This window comes from Lampetra planeri, chromosome 9 (genome assembly GCF_965212315.1).
Source record: "Lampetra planeri chromosome 9, kcLamPlan1.2.h2, whole genome shotgun sequence".
NCBI lineage: Eukaryota > Metazoa > Chordata > Hyperoartia > Petromyzontiformes > Petromyzontidae > Lampetra > Lampetra planeri.
The window spans coordinates 4,310,099-4,325,841 of record NC_136115.1 but is presented as its reverse complement, the minus strand read 5'-3'; the positions used below and the strand labels follow the sequence as shown (position 1 = coordinate 4,325,841).

Here is a 15,743-nt window from a genome sequence, read left to right as displayed (position 1 = left end):
TTACTGGCAGACTAACGCCCACTGGCAGGTCAGTGCAACACTGGGAAAGACGCCACTGGGGTCCACCCTTCCAACATATGAAAAGAGACGTGATGATGCAAGATGCTTTGGGTTGCCAAGGCATTTAAGCGCCATATAAATGTAAAGAGAGATTATTATTACAACATGCACAGCCTTTAGTCAATCCACTGCGGGATGAGGGCTTCCCCACTAGCGCAGCTCATGAAGGCAACTTGATCACACTTCGTTACACTCAGTGCGGGCTTGGTCTAGGCGGGGTGCAGATGTGGGAATGCAAAAGTACAACACAACAGATTTTTCCGAGCTTCCCTCTGCCGCCCACCGCCTTAGCCCAGCCACACGCGGCATCCGCACACGCCAGGCAGGCCATGATTCATTCGAACCGCCGAACCGCTGGGGGGGGGGGGGGGCAGCGTGGCGGCCGGCCACGGGCGCTCACCTCGAGCAGGACGTCGAGGAGCGGGGGCGACTGCCTGCTCACGTTGCCCTGCAGGAGGCTGTCGACGGCGATGGTGCGCAGGAAGTCGACGACGAGCTTGCGCGACGGGTGCTGCGACAGGAAGCTGCTGCGCGCCGACACCATCTGCTCCGAGCGGCTGCGGTTGAGGCCCATGGGTGCCTCCGACGTGAAGACGCCGCTCTCGTCCTCCGGGCCCTCTGAGTCCTCCACGTCGCCCACCTGAGCCGCGGTGAAAGCGCCGCCCCCCGCCCCGTGTGATCAATGGTTACAATGTCGGCGGAATGGCCGGGTGATGCATTCGTTTTTTTTTTTGTTCACATACCGCTTCGGTTGCCCCTTACTGTGTGGACCACAGGTTTCACCACCCACTCCGACAAAGAGTACCGTTATTCTCATGACGGTCAAAATGATACAAATCATTCTCTGAGCCATAATTTATCTAAATTAATTGGAAAAATAACTAATAAGATGGCTTACTTGAACCAAAAACAACACAAACACAGCCTTTCTGGTGTTGCGGGCAGGAGGGATCTACCCAAGGAGGTACGAGACGTCATTAAGCAGAGTCATCATCATTCTTTTGAGATCGTTCCCTGGCAAAGATGTCGCTCTGTGGCCAGTACACGAGTCGGGAACTGATGATTTGACTTTAGTCTATAAATACACCTGGTGATAAAAGACCCTAAAAAACTTTTACTTGCTCTGCTGAAACGCTTTTGCGATTCAATCTCGCATCAAACGGCACCACTCAGGGTTTAGTCACAGGGTGGCTTCCCAACAACAATAACAAAACAAAAAATCGATTCACATCGTTACTTTGCATTAAGACGCATTCGTTTGTGGCCTCCACGTTTTATTTTATTGACCACGACTGAGGAAATTTCAAAGCACCGCTCACCATTGATTAGGCCGCGGGACGTTTAATTTGGAGTTAAAAGTTCACCCCAAACAAGAGCATTTCAACCACGGTTAATGTGGGCAAACTTAGTTCTGGCATCATTCATCAATTAAGCAGATTCATAGATGATAAACAACAACAAAAAACTGTGCGAATTTTATAATTGTTGGCACTGCACTGCTCACACGCGAAGCAATCTGGGCCACAAGGTGTCACGCCCCGATAATTTTCACGAGGGGGATACCAAAGTGAATGCTGACATGAACGAAAAAACCTGAAAAAAATTGTTGAAAGGGCCACTGGAGAAAACCGGCTGAGCTTGATTTTGAAAGGCATTGAGGAGAGGTGTGGCTAACAGCGTGGATATTTTCTGCGCGTAATCAGAATCAAATGTACACCTCCGGCAACATGATGAATTCTTGCAATTCAGGGTCACAATTTAAATCCCAAAAAGACGTATGAATATTTTGTCTTGTTTTTATTGCCTTTTGGCAAAATGTGACGGTGTATTCTTTGCAAAGAATGTGCACAAGTCGTCGATAATGTATTTTTAAATGCCACGATTAGATGGGTGTATTACAAAACATATTTTGGTAAGTAAAAAATGCGGCCAATTACAGTACGATAAACTGCCGCAAATCGAGGGCGCGATTCAATTTCGGAATAGATTTTTTTCTTCAAAGTGTTGAAGGTAGCGTCCCTAGTGGCTGCAGGGATCAGTGCACCGATTACAAACAAACGAATCGAAAATAACTGCTTCTTACACGCACGACTACGACGCACATATCGTGAGCATAGTTTATTTTAATTGACAAAGAGATGCAGGGGCACCACAGTGGCGAGATGTTAACCTCCTCGCCTGGTTTACAGGAGGTCGTGGGTTCGATCCCAACCCTGACGCCTGTACATTTGAAATTTGCATGTTCTTCCCGTGGCCGCAGGGATTTTTCTCCGGGTCCTCTGCTTTTTCCCCTCCACATTTAGAATTAACGTGCGTTTAGAGTATTTGGCTGCGATAAATTTCCACGTGATAAGCCACTTCCTTGAGCTATCATTTGTGGCCAGGTCGTTTCTGAAAAAGAAGCTAATAGCTGAGTGGGCCTCACCTGGTAAAATAAAATTTAACAAAAACTTCATACAACAAAAAAAATGCCAAACTGGATCTGTCACATGCTGGGTAGACGCCGTGAACGTGTGTGAATCTGCCGAATCCGGTTATGCCGGCTCAATGAGGTGACCGCAACCAGTCCAGGTCGCCCCCAGGATATGGGCGGCTTAGTGTCCAACTGCACATTATGCAACGCCGGCCAAAAAACGTGATGACACGGCGAGGACATTTCAGCATATTTGACACTGCGTGCCTACAGCATGGGAGGAGGCAGAGAAAGCCCTTCAGGGTGTAAAGAGCAGTCTTAATTCACGAGCGACTCTTACGACGCTGATGGTGGCGTACGCGGGGGCCTTCAGGAGCAGGCCGACAGAAGGCAGCCTCGCAACACAAACCACCCTCATGACACGCCAACCCGGATGGTTATCCACGCAAGTCACGTGACCACGTGGGCTGCTGTATAGACAAGCAAGTAGAGCGATGCGGACTGCACACGCTGTTGTTACGTAACTGCCTATTGTTTAGGCTGCAGTTTTTTGCGACTTGATTTCCCTGAAGTTGCATTGTTATGTTGGACCGACAGTTCCTTTTTGAGTACAAGGTCACAGAAAGGGGGGCAAGCAATTGGGACTTTAGCAAGCAATTGGACTTCAAGGCATTACGAAAACGTCCACGTCTGTGACATGCCGAGGTTGCATTACTCCGCATGCTTTGAGAAAAAACGAAACCCGTGTAAAGGAAGGAAACCTCGCACTACTGTGCGAGTTGTCGGTGGTTAAGCTCTACAGCTCTCGATGCCGTTCTCCGATATTTCCTCCATCCTTTGATGCGTGTTCAGTTCGTACTGCAGTGTCGCTCTGAATTCAGTTCGTGAAGAAGCTTCCAGGCACGTGGAGTGAAAAACGTCGGACATCGTGCCGAACAACGCGCGGTACGACGCGTAAACACGTCGAGGGAGCTAAATGAACGTCATTGTACCTGAAGGAATGTCACGCTCCTGGGAAAAAAAAACCAAGCGCGCTTACTTGAGTGGTACGCGTCACGAGCATGCAAGGAATGACCTTTGCACAAAACTGGTTACGGTCCAGCGGCCAAGAGAAGTGCAATGTGATGGAGAGGTTACAACCAGGGGCACAAAGTGAGAGTGAGATGAATGAATGAATCTGGAGCTGTACAATCCTGGAGGGGGTGGGGGGAGGGGTTGGGGGTGGCTTGGGGAGAATTCATTCAACAGGAATAGAAACTGGCGCCTGTGTGAGAGCGATGAGCCACCAGCCACGAGGTCTATGGGTAAGATCCAGGCTTCGGCCACATTTGAGCCAGGATCTCAAGAGCAACGAGCCGACGATATTCTCAGCTCGGTCACCACATGCCATCGGGCACGTTGCATTATGGAGTTTTACTCAACTTGGGCAAATAAATCCCTCGATGATACAGATTGTATTTCTGTGGGATGACTGGAACGTGGGGCAGCACTTCTTAAGAGAGCACGAAGAGGAAATCACTTAATGCTGGGTTAGAGCGAGCTGCTGTAGTATCATCCTCAGCTATTCCTTGACCCAATGAAGTTCAGCTCAAAATATGACTCAATTAGCGTAGTTTGGATATAACACGCAGTTTAATTAAATGTCAAGTTTTAAACGGGATTATAATTATGTTGTTGATGGTTATGATGATAAAAGCCCAAGTGTCTCCCAGATCAATCGCTGTGGGCTCATTTCACCCCAATAGGAATTGAACTAGCAATTATTCAAATTTCGATTTAAAGCTTTCGTGACTGCAGGGAATCATCTTCTTGGTTTTTTCGGTAAAGTCACGTAGAAGGGAAGTAATAAAATAATAAAAATAAAACATAATACATTTTTATTATTTTATTACTTCCCTTCTACGTGACTTTAAAATAATAAAAATAAAACATAATAAATTTTTATTATGTTATTACTTCCCTTCTACGTGACTTTACCGAAAAATAATAAAAATAAAACATAATAAATTTTTATTATTTTATTACTTCCCTTCTACGTGACTTTACCGAAAAAACCAAGAAGATAGCAATTATTCAATTAGAGGTGTGCATTGATTCATCCCCGACAAAGAAAAATTATTCCGCTTCTGGGTCATGATCGAATAATCATGACGAATGTAATGGTCACTCATGGCGGCAGAGGTCATAACGAATCGGTGACATGCAACACATTCAAATTGAATAACGTCGCTTCTTAAGTAAGCGATTCAACGCGTGTATTGTGAGCTTAAACAGTAAATATTAATTGGCGAATCTGTGCGTAGTTACAACTCTGCTTCCAATAATTCGTCAAACACTCCATCCGACTGCATCACCCGGCCAGAGTAATTGCACTAAGCTCTCACGAATTTAGGACACGTTACAGCCCACATGACAAATGCCAGCAACTGTTGCTGACCGACCAGAACCAGTCACTGCTGCCCACTGATTAACAGCAGTGACTGGTTCCCAATAACCAGTGGCCAGTCAGATGGCTGGGTGTAGCTCACCATCTCAGAGTGCGGGCGGAGGTTGTAGGGGAAGATGGTGGCAGCCAGGGAGCCCAGGAACTCGGGATGGGTCCACACGTTGGCCAGGCCTCCGACGTTGTGGTAGAGGTACTGCAGGAACTGCAGCTGAGTCACGGGGTACTCGATGAGCCACGAACCCTCCTCCTCGGCCTGCCAAGGCTTAAGGAGGTGGGGGGGGAGGCACAGGGGAGCAGAAGGACACCACAAAATTGCACCACCAATATCTGTTTCACCAACGATCACCGAGGCGTGCGACATTGGATCATTTGCTTTGAAATATTCGCTAAAAGCTTCGGGACATTTTGTACTCTTTTGTCTGAAATTAAATCCCCGGATCGTTTCCCTTGCGTGTGGTTTGTTTCGCCGTGTTTTTTTGGTTGATTCCTTTTCCATTTTTTGGAAATTGGGAAAACCTTCCTCAATGAAGGTGGATGTGGCTTTTTAAAATACATTGATATATTGTCTCCAACGATTCAGTCACCTCTGAGTAGTGTGTCTTGGTGCTCTAGTTGTGTGAAAGTCACGTGTAAAAGCATTCTCCAAATAATCATCATAATAAACAATCTGTGTCCGTACTCTTTGTTTTTTTCGGTAAAATCATGTAGGTATAAAATTAAATAAATTAAATCACGACGTTTCAAAAACTTCAAATCTAGATTGAATCTGTGTCCAGCTTGAGAAGTGCTCGACCACGGAAAGAGCAGCCGCCAAGAGCGTGCGCCGAATTCTCCGCGTTCGCAGCACAAATCTTCAACGGTCAACCATCGAGCGCGCGATTCGCGTCGCACGTACTCACGTTGCCGAACTTCTTCCGCGCTGTACGTAGCCAACCGCGCTAATCGTGGGTGCGCGTGTATCGCGAGCGCACTAATCGAAGGTGTCGACCAGCAAAATCGTCGACGTCGACTCCTCGGGGGGGGCGTGTCGAGAGCCACGGCGGGGCACCGCCCGCGCGTCACGAGAGATGTTGCCACACCTGGTTGACGGTGGAGCGCAGCATGGCGAGGAGGGTGAGCACCGCCTCCAGGCACGGCGCCGGCACGGATGGCGGCGCCGAGAACACGCTGGGCGGCAGCCCCAGGCTGTAGCGCCAGATCGAGTCAAGGTCCAGCTGTGGTGGAAGGCAGCACGCAAAGACCAAGATCCCCCACGGTATAGCCTTAACAGACTGTTGGGGCAAGTGCTGGTATTGGGCACCGATGAGGGTGTGGGTGGCCAACGCCAAGCCTGACAGCCTTTGTCTCCCCAGTGCTGATAGTTACACAGAAGGTTTTCATTTAAATCTGAGTTGACCTAGGAGAGGCCCAGGACCATTCAAATATTTGCCACTGTTATTGGTCGTGAGTGGGTTGTCGGGTTTGTAGCGTTGTGTGTCAAGCAGCGCACGTCCACGAGGGGGAGGATACGCACACAAGCACCCCAAGTGCGTGCGTATCAAATTCCGCCGTTAACCCTTTGACGAAAACACGCACTGCTGGCAGGATAGGTTGCTGCAAGCCAACGCTGCTTGCTTTGCTATGCTGCATTGCCTTATTTTGTAATCGCAAGTCATTGTCTTTATTTGTAATCACAACTGCCTCTTGCCGAGATTCAGACAGCTCGATCGCGGGATTGATTGATTGGATGGAATGAGGGAATGCGGTTGCAAAGCTTTAATGGAAAATACTGAATGCTTTGTTTTCTCTCACAAATGTTTTGTTTGTCGATTATTGGCATGACATTCCCGAAATAGCTATTGAAGCAGACATAATTTAGCAGACTATTCTTGAAATTGAATTTAAGGATACAGCCATTGAAGCAAAAGAGAGGTACTGTACATAAATGATGATAGGTGACAAAGAGATTCACTTAACAGGTCTTTTTTAACCCTCAAATGTTTTGTGTTTTAAGATTCCATGCGACGTATAAGTCTTGCTGGTGTGTGTCTAACTCAACACACAAATTTACCCCGGGCCCAACTTAGGCAGTGAAGAATGTATGACTCCAAAGTCTCAATGGGGAGGGGTTATCAATGCTTTGCGTGTGTGCTGACACACTGAACGTACACTTCACCAATTCAATGTTTCCACTTACATTCCAACTGCGCCGTCGGTGTCATGCCACCACGGGGTAAACGAATTGACATCGGAAATCTCACAGACAAGCACGGCACCTCAATTAACCCACTCATGCAGTCTCCTCAGAAGGCCTCTTCATGCAAACCGGCGCTTGTTGTATGTTTAATCAAACTGAAAATTGTATTTCTCAGAGCTGACATTTTTTTAAAACAAAAACACCACAAATAGAATTGATGACTGGAGGTAAGACCATCGGCTAGCATAACTTTGTGAATCCATTATATTATTATATTATTTTATTATGTTTTATTTTTATTATTTTATTGCTTCCCTTCTACGTGACTTTACCGAAAGAACAAAGAAGATTTGTGAATCCAGTTTCACGATCGGTGGCCGAAACCCAGATTCGAACCCAGCGTCCCGTACCCCATCGCCCGCTTAGCTCACTCATCGGCAGCATTTCAGACATTGGCCAGGCTACTTCAAAAGCTCGCCACTGGGCTCACCAACCTCGACATCACCCGTGCAAATGCTGCCGGTCAATTAGAACTGCCTTTTGTGTTTAGTTCGTTGTCCTTCCACCGTGCCTCCGATTGGCACGGTTGGCTACGTACGGTGTGACAAAAGTTCAACATGCAGTAGAACCCCGCTTAACGACCATCCCTGTAACGACTAATCGTGTAACAATAGGCCTCCATAGGGCCCAATGTGTCCGCTTACTGACCTTTCCCCTGTTAACGACGGACTGTTGTAGGTAAAATAAGTAGTAATTTATGCATTGATTAACCATATTTCTTTTAATATTATGTGTTTATAATGTTGTTTGCATCTTTATGTATTAATGTCCATTGTGTTTTGGTTCAATGCTATCGGAACGAATTAAGCCTTTAACATGTATTTCCTACGCTCGCTTAACGACCAAATCACTTAACGACCGTTTCGTGGAAACCAATTACCATCGCTAAGAGGGCTTCTACCCGACATACATCCCCCTCCTCGTAAGAGAAGAAGCGTTCCGAGCGGCAAGCCGGCCGGCAGCCCCCCTCACCTGCACGTTTTCGGGAACGGAGGTGATGGGGCGGTTGAGGAAGAGGGCGAGCAGGAAGAAGTAGAGCTGCGGGAGGCTGGCGTGGCTGGGCAGGCACGAGAGCAGCACGGAGAACCCGGGGAGTAGGCACGCCTCGGAGTTGATCTCGCGCGGGATGACCCCACCGCCAGGCCCCCGGCCCACGTTGAACCCTGGGATTGCCAAGGCAACGGTCGTCGTCAGAGCGACGGCCGACAAAGTTCTCCGACGAGGGGGTCACATAGCTGCAGGTGCTTTCACTGATGTCACTGCGGCTGATGTGACAGAAACTCACCGAGATAATTTCTAAACTCATGGTGAGAGATGAGCACGTTAACCTACGATGAAGTTCAAGATAGCGTTATCATCTGTTTTTTTTAAACAGGGGAATGCTGAATTTCGATTTAAAGCTTTCGTGACTGCAGGGATTCATCTTCTTGGTTCTTTTGGTAAAGTGACGAAGAAGGGAAATAATAAAATAAAAAAGTTTTATTTTTATTATTTGATTATTTCCCTTCTACGTGACTTTACCGAAAGAACCAAGAAGAGGGGAATGCTGCTTAAGGCATCGTTCCAGGATCAAGCGGTTTCATTTCTGTCCAAACATTGAGCAAAAAGGCCACCGATTTTGATCTAACGACTGGCTCCACTTCAATGGTGAAGCTCACCGCTAGAATCAGAATATTTATTGACACTGAAGGAATCCGATGAGCTGTAAAGCTCATCTGTGAAAAAATTAACCCGTAAAAACAAAGTTTTTCACTATAAATCCTTTATATGCGTGGTGGCTAGAGTCCTCTCGTCCTCTGGCTTGAGATGGCTGCCACCTATGGGTCAGATGATTGCATGCCACCATTAAGCAATTGGTAATTAAATATAATATTTTTGTCCTAAAAAGTGTAAAATTTTGGGAAAAATTTTTAACGAAAATTAATTGTCACGCACAACGAGTCTGTGTGCAAAATGTCAGCTCGATTGGATCACGGTAAGTGGGTTAAAAAACGACCGAAATATTTGCACGGTCGTAAGCAAGCAAGCAAGCGCGCAAAAGTGAACTTAATATAAAGGATTTAAAAAGAGATCCGTGCCCTCACCCAGGACGGTGGGCGTTTGCCCGCTGACCAACGCCTGCGTCAGGTCAAGCCACCCTCCTCCTGGCGAGCCCTCCTGGAATCGCCGCAGGATGCCTCCGTTGCTAAGCAGCGACACGAGGATGCGCATCGCCACGGTAACCGTTGCCGGATGCAGGTGGCCCTGCACGAACAGCAGCAGCCAGTCGAAGCCCAGGATTCGCAGCATCTCCTCGCAGGCCCTGCGCCAGGACGGGTGCAGAACGTTGGAGGGTCGGGGGTGGGGGGGTTACAGACGCGGATAACGAGGAGGGCGGCTGGTGGAAAATGTTAAGCCACCACAAATTCTGGCGACGGTCATGAAAGAACTGCTTGATAGATATCTGCATTGAAAAGTCAATGAAAAGCTACGATTTTTCGATTTAAAGCTTTCGTGACTGCAGGGATTCATCTTCTTGGTTCTTTCGGTAAAGTCAAGTAGAATGGAAGTAATAAAATAATAAAAATAAAACATAATAAAATAAAATTCTCACGACGTTTCCGGCCACAACGCAAGTATCCGTCCTCAGGTGGAGAGCAGGTCTGTCGAGGAGACAGCGTCTGAATATTTTATTATGTTTAATATTTTTATTATTTTATTATTTCCATTCTACGTGACTTTACCGAAAGAACCAGGAAGAAGAAAAGCTACGAGTAATGCATATTTGTACATGCATTCCGCGTGAGTGTATTGCATGACTTCCACAGCCCGGTGAAGAACGTCATAGAAGCCACACGACCCACGGGGTGTGGGGAGGCTCTCGTTCCAGCGGTGGACTGACAAAAGGGCTCCACGTGTGCACGCAGTGTCTGCTTTCTTTACACTTCGTTTGTCTTTCTCCTGTCATACGTGTTATGTGTATCGTTTATTGTTCAATTTAAATCACAGTTCCTATGATCACTGTTGTTACATTGTCTTCATAGCTTTATTTTAGTGATTTGAAAACATATGGTTAATCTAAATTGTCTTATGGTTGTTGTTGTTGGCTTGCACCACATTGTGATTTTTTCACACAGCGTTTTAATAAAAATATTTTGGGAGGGAGGTATTTACTGGTTTATTCCAGAATGTTTCTGTTACGCGTCATCGCTTTGGGATGTTCTGTGTTCATATTTTGTTTGTTGCGGTTGCACCCGACTCAAGAGCCGCATGGCTCACAGGGCTACACACCTAATCAATGAAACTTGAAAACTTGAAACTTGAAACTTGCTTGTGCTACGGTTGTGCTAATTGCATCTTCTCACGAGAAGGAGTGCCCATTGGAAAGTCCTTGCAGATTTTTTAATTTTAGAACTTTCGTGACTGCAGGAATTATTATTTGTTTCTTTCGGTTAAGTCACGTCTAAAGATAAAATAATAAATTAAATAATAGAATACGACGTTTCGATTGCAACACAAGCAATCATCATCAGGTATAATGAAATAGCGACATAAAATCTAACCAGAAAACTATAGACTTTATGTCGCTATTTCATTATACCTGATGATGATTGCTTGTGTTGCAATCGAAACTTCGTATTCTATTATTTAATTTAATTTATTATTTTATCTTTAGACGTGACTTAACCGAAAGAAACAAATAATAATCCATGCAGATTGAAAACTCATTTCTTTAGAACTGTTTTGTTGTTCCATGGGAACCTCCTTTGCCAATAAAAATGATAATTGGTTTTTTTACCCTTCTATCTGGCAACAAAACTGACACCTTTTTACAAGGAGTCATTGTTTGCATAGACCGCAATACCTGCAGTAATAATACAAACAAAAGACATAACTCTGATAATGTGCACTGTCCTTGAAGTTGATTGGTCCACACCCGAGACAGCTTTCCTTAGAGCCTAGTCTCACATGCCTAGTCTCACATGCCAGATAGAAGGGTAAAAAAACAATTATCATGTTTTGTTGTTGTTGAGTTTGTCGTCCTTCTCCCGTGCCTCCGAATAGCACGGATGGCTACGTAGGGTGCGAAATATGTTCAACATACATACATAGAGAGCAGTGCATCACCCTGCACTACAGAACAGCTTCTTTCTTGGTTTCTTCAAGTTGATCTATTTTTACCCACATGCATGCCCCACTACAGAGTCGTGTTTATTGAATGGCAGTTGAAACTGATATTGTTAAATTCCTTAGAAATGGAATGTGGCCAAATAAAGTGAAAAAAAACTACTGTTTTGTGCATTCATTGATGATGATCAAGCTGCGATCACGAACGCACGACAACTTGAAAATCAGGTTAAATCACGAGTGAGTGGCTTCATATTCAAACTCAATATCGCAGCAGTGCAGGCCCATTGCTCTGACCCCATGTGCCACACAGACATCTCTGGTGTTTTCATTATTTATAGATGGAAATTGAATGAAGCAAGACGTAACCCTCTTGAAAAGAAAATCATGTACACAACAGGATCCATAATAGGGTTTTTTTGGGTTCGATTGCGTAAATATAAATGTCGTTAAACCCGCCACCACCCGACACAGCCAATTAGTAAGGTTTGTCACGTAAACAGAACATGCCAATGCGTTACTAGTACAGCAACACGGGTGTGTTGAAGAGTAAATCCACAACATTTACAATTTGAGTACGACGCTTCGCCAGTAATTACAACCAGCATCATCAGGTGACAGCCAGTTTGCGGATAAATCATCCTGTTTGTGGTGGTGGGTTTAACGACACATTGATATTTACGCGATCTAACCCAGAAAAACCTCTATTATGGATAATATTGGTCGCGAAAGCCTTACGCCTTAAACACACAACAGGATGTTTGTTCAACGGATTTGGAAGTGGCTCACGGTTGGCTTAAGAATTCCTTTTCGGCAGAGGTGTGGAGCAAGTCGAGAAGGACCTCGAGAAGTTGGTTGCGGAGAAAAATATTGCGGGCAGACACCAAGCCCGCACCATCCTCCTCCATACCTAGACGAATCGACACGACAGCAGCCGGCGTCGTTACACAAAGCCACCGTTCACAACGATGAAGATGTCATCTCATATTTCGCTTTTTATTACATATGTAGTGGTGATACGCGCTGGGTGTATATGTCGTGTGCCAGCGCGTATGTACGGGTGTGTGTGTGGTGACGCGCGCTGACGGGGAGGAGCAGGCGTCAGTGCGCGGGTGGGGGTAGTGCTGCTGATTGGCTGTGTGCCGGTGACGCGCCCAGAGGGAGTGATCGGGTAGCAGCGCGGTGTGATTGGTCGGAGAGTGGAAACACGCGCTGAGCGGAACCGGATCGTGGGGATAGCGCGTGGGGATTGGGTAACGGAGGAGCGGTGCCGACGTTGAGGTCCGCATCCGCTCCGTCTCCCGGGAAGAAGGGGTATATAAGGTGATGCACAGAGGAGCAAGGGGCAGAAGTGGAACCATCTAAGAATGAAGACGAAGGTGCAGAGATAGAGCCCGGAGAGGAGAGTAATGGAGAGTAGAAGAGAGTAAGGTATAGTGTGTAGCCAGCGAGAGAGAAAGGTCTACACGAGCTGAGTAAGGTATAGTGTGTAGCCAGCGAGATAGAACGGTCTACACGAGCTGAGTAATGTATAGTGTGTAGCCAGCGAGATAGAACGGTCTACACGAGCTGAGTAATGTGTAGTGTGTAGCCAGCGAGAGAGAACGGTCTGCACGAGCCGAGTATGCATACGGTGTAGCCAGCGAGAGAGAACGGTCTGCACGAGCCGAGTATGCATACGGTGTAGCCAGCGAGAGAGAACGGTCTGCACGAGCCGAGTATGCATACGGTGTAGCCAGCGAGAGAGAACGGTCTGCACGAGCCGAGTATGCATACGGTGTAGCCAGCGCGAGAGAGGCAAAGTCTACACGAGGCGAGAGAGGAGAGTGTAGCAGAGGCGCAGAGTCTACACGAGGCGAGAGAGGAGTGTAGCCGAGGCGCGGAGTCTACACGAGGCACAGAGAGCCGGCAGCACAGAATCCTGAGTCAAGAGAAGTGCGGTGTGAAGAAGGGAGGCCACGCGTTGTATTGTTACAAGTCAAGATTTAATAAAAGAAGTGTGTTCCCGTCAAGGAGTTTCCTGCCGTCATTTTCCAATACTTCATCTGGCGTCAGAAGTGAAACGGGCTTCCGAGTATGGAGACGAGGAAGACCCGTAGGACCCACGGGATTGACCGCGAGGAAGACCTGGACGACTCGGAGCCGCTGGTGGCGGGGGGTGAGGAAGAGGACTTGCCCACGCTGCAGGGTCCGTCGACGGCGCCGGCCGAGCGACCGGGGACAGACGCCGGGCTTCGTGAGGCGCACTCCCGACTGGCGGAGCTGCTGCTCGCCGCCGCGTCCATCTTGGCGGAGATCAGCTCGTCGGGAGGAGCGGGGACGGTGGGGGACATTTTACAAGGTCGCCCCGCAGATTCCCGCCAAAACGAATGGGGGATTCCCGCCATTGCGCCTGGGCCTACTTTTGGCGGGAACGGCGAGCGCCACGTGGTGGTGGGTTCCCAAGCGCGCGCATCGACGTCATCAGCGCGCGAGGGGGTCCGCCATCTTACGTCTGCTGCTGGAGCCGCCATCTTAGACACCGACGGACAGGCGGAGAGGAACCACGAGGCGGATGACTTCATTTTTCAGCAGCGCCTGCCCACGTTGTCAGCCTTCAAGGCGGAAGGCGGAGACTGGGGCCAATTTCAGCGAAGGTTTTTGGCGCATCAAGAGATGTCAGCGTGGTCCGATGCTACGGCGCTGCGGGCATTGCCCGCCATGCTGGACGACGATGCGCTCGCGGCCTTCAGGGCTGCACGGAAGTCGGACCGCTCCACGCTGAAGGATGCGCTGGGTTTGTTGGCCAGGGTCTACGGGCCTCCCTCTACATGCCGCCATCAGTTCTACGCAAGACGGAAAGCGGCCACGGAGACCGCGCTGGCCTATCGCACGGCGTTGCTGGCTCTTGCTGATGCTGCGTTCCCTCGGATGGACGAGGAGGGCCAAGACGCGATGGTTTTGGAGCAGCTGCTCAAGTTGGCGCAGGACCTGGGGGTCCCTATCAACACAGCTGACGACATTGATATTTCTTCTTTGAGAGTCGCCACGAGTATTCAAGCGCACGAGGCCCTACAACGGAAGCAAGGCGTTGGTTGCAACGCTGCTGTCGTCGCAGCCCCGGGGTTGGTGGTCGCCGAACCCCAAGTCGTCAGCCCACGAGAGGAGGCGTTCGCCACGGGACGACCAGGGGACTGGAGGCCGGGGGCCCGGTCGCCTCTGCGATCGGGCCGAAAGTCGGAGCAACCAAGATCTACTCCGACCCTCGTCACGTGCTATAACTGCGGCCTCCGGGGCCACGTGGCGTCCGGGTGCCGCGCTCCGCGGCAGCGCGCCATGGGAGCTCGGCTGGACGACGACCGAGAGCCCAAGTCATCTCTACAATCCCCGGCAAGTCGCGGCACCTCACACGCTCGGCCTGTTTATTCGGCACACATGGGACGCCGCGTTGCGGCGGAGGAGGGCCGGTTAAGGTTCGGGGATTCGGTTCGGCGAGGGGGGTTCGGCCGGGACCAGGGAGACATTGAATGGGCGGAATTGGGGCATAGAATTGTGGCTGCTTCGGCGGGTTCGTCCGTTGTTACGGGATCTATTGATGGGGTTGAGATTAGGGTGTTAGTGGACACGGGGGCATCGGCAACTATTATATCGGACCTCATTTATAATATTCTTCCAGTCCAATGTCGTCCGCTGCTTCCAGTGGATGTGCCAATTTACGCCGCTAATGGGGGATCGTTGGGCATTATCGGTCAGGTTAGGGCGTCCATTTGCATTGGAGATATCAAATTATCGGGACCCGTTTTCGTTTCGTCTTCTTTGGCAGTTCCGTGTCTTTTGGGCACTGACTTTTTGGCTAAAATGCCCATTAAAATTCTTATCGATCAACGATGCATTGAACTGCCATCGGGTCGCCGGATTTCATTTTTGACGGGCCCTACTGACATTCGGACGGCGTGCGCTACGATACAAGCGGTGGCGACGCAGACAGTGCAAGTGCCCCCGGGTTCACAGATGTTGATTCCCCTCCGGTTGCGAAAACCATGGGTGAGGGAGGCTTCGGGACAGAGTATGCTTTTGGGTCCTTCTAACAAGGCTGTCGGGGGTCTTGATTTATCGGTGGCTCACACTTTGGTGCGGGCTGACAGGGATCCGTTTGTGATGGTTTTGAACGCGGGGTCGCGACCAGCTGTCATCCCGCAGGGCACCGTGCTGGCTCACGCGGCGCAGGTTCCTGGGGATGATGGGTTGGTTGCGCAGGTGGGCTCGAGCCCCGCGCGGAACGTTGAGCCAAGGGAAGACCTTGAGTGGGTCCATTCGTTATGTGCCGCCTCGGACGATTTGTCGGCGGCGCAGTTGGGTGCGCTGCGCGAGTTGCTCATTGAATTCTCTGATGTATTCAGTAAACATAAGTATGACATTGGGTGCACGGATTTGTTGCACCATCACATTGAAACGGGCGATGCGGCGCCCGTCAGGCTAAATCCCTTCCGACTGAGTCCCGT

The 15,743-nt window shown here is 48.8% G+C and overlaps 1 protein-coding gene across 9 annotated transcripts in view; it reads right to left on the bottom strand.

Moving 5' to 3' along the window:
- LOC144720587 (WD repeat and FYVE domain-containing protein 3-like) overlaps positions 1–15,743 on the bottom strand; it is a 129,295-nt gene that overhangs the window by 52,892 nt on the left and 60,660 nt on the right. For all 9 annotated transcript variants that reach the window (XM_078597428.1, XM_078597429.1, XM_078597420.1 and 6 more), the window contains 6 exons: positions 12,052–12,172; positions 9,240–9,457; positions 8,128–8,318; positions 5,999–6,133; positions 5,002–5,181; positions 461–700 (listed from right to left, as the gene is read on the bottom strand). In XM_078597428.1, the coding sequence (XP_078453554.1) occupies positions 461–700; positions 5,002–5,181; positions 5,999–6,133; positions 8,128–8,318; positions 9,240–9,457; positions 12,052–12,172 (1,085 nt within the window). The remainder of the gene's footprint in view (positions 1–460; positions 701–5,001; positions 5,182–5,998; positions 6,134–8,127; positions 8,319–9,239; positions 9,458–12,051; positions 12,173–15,743) is intronic.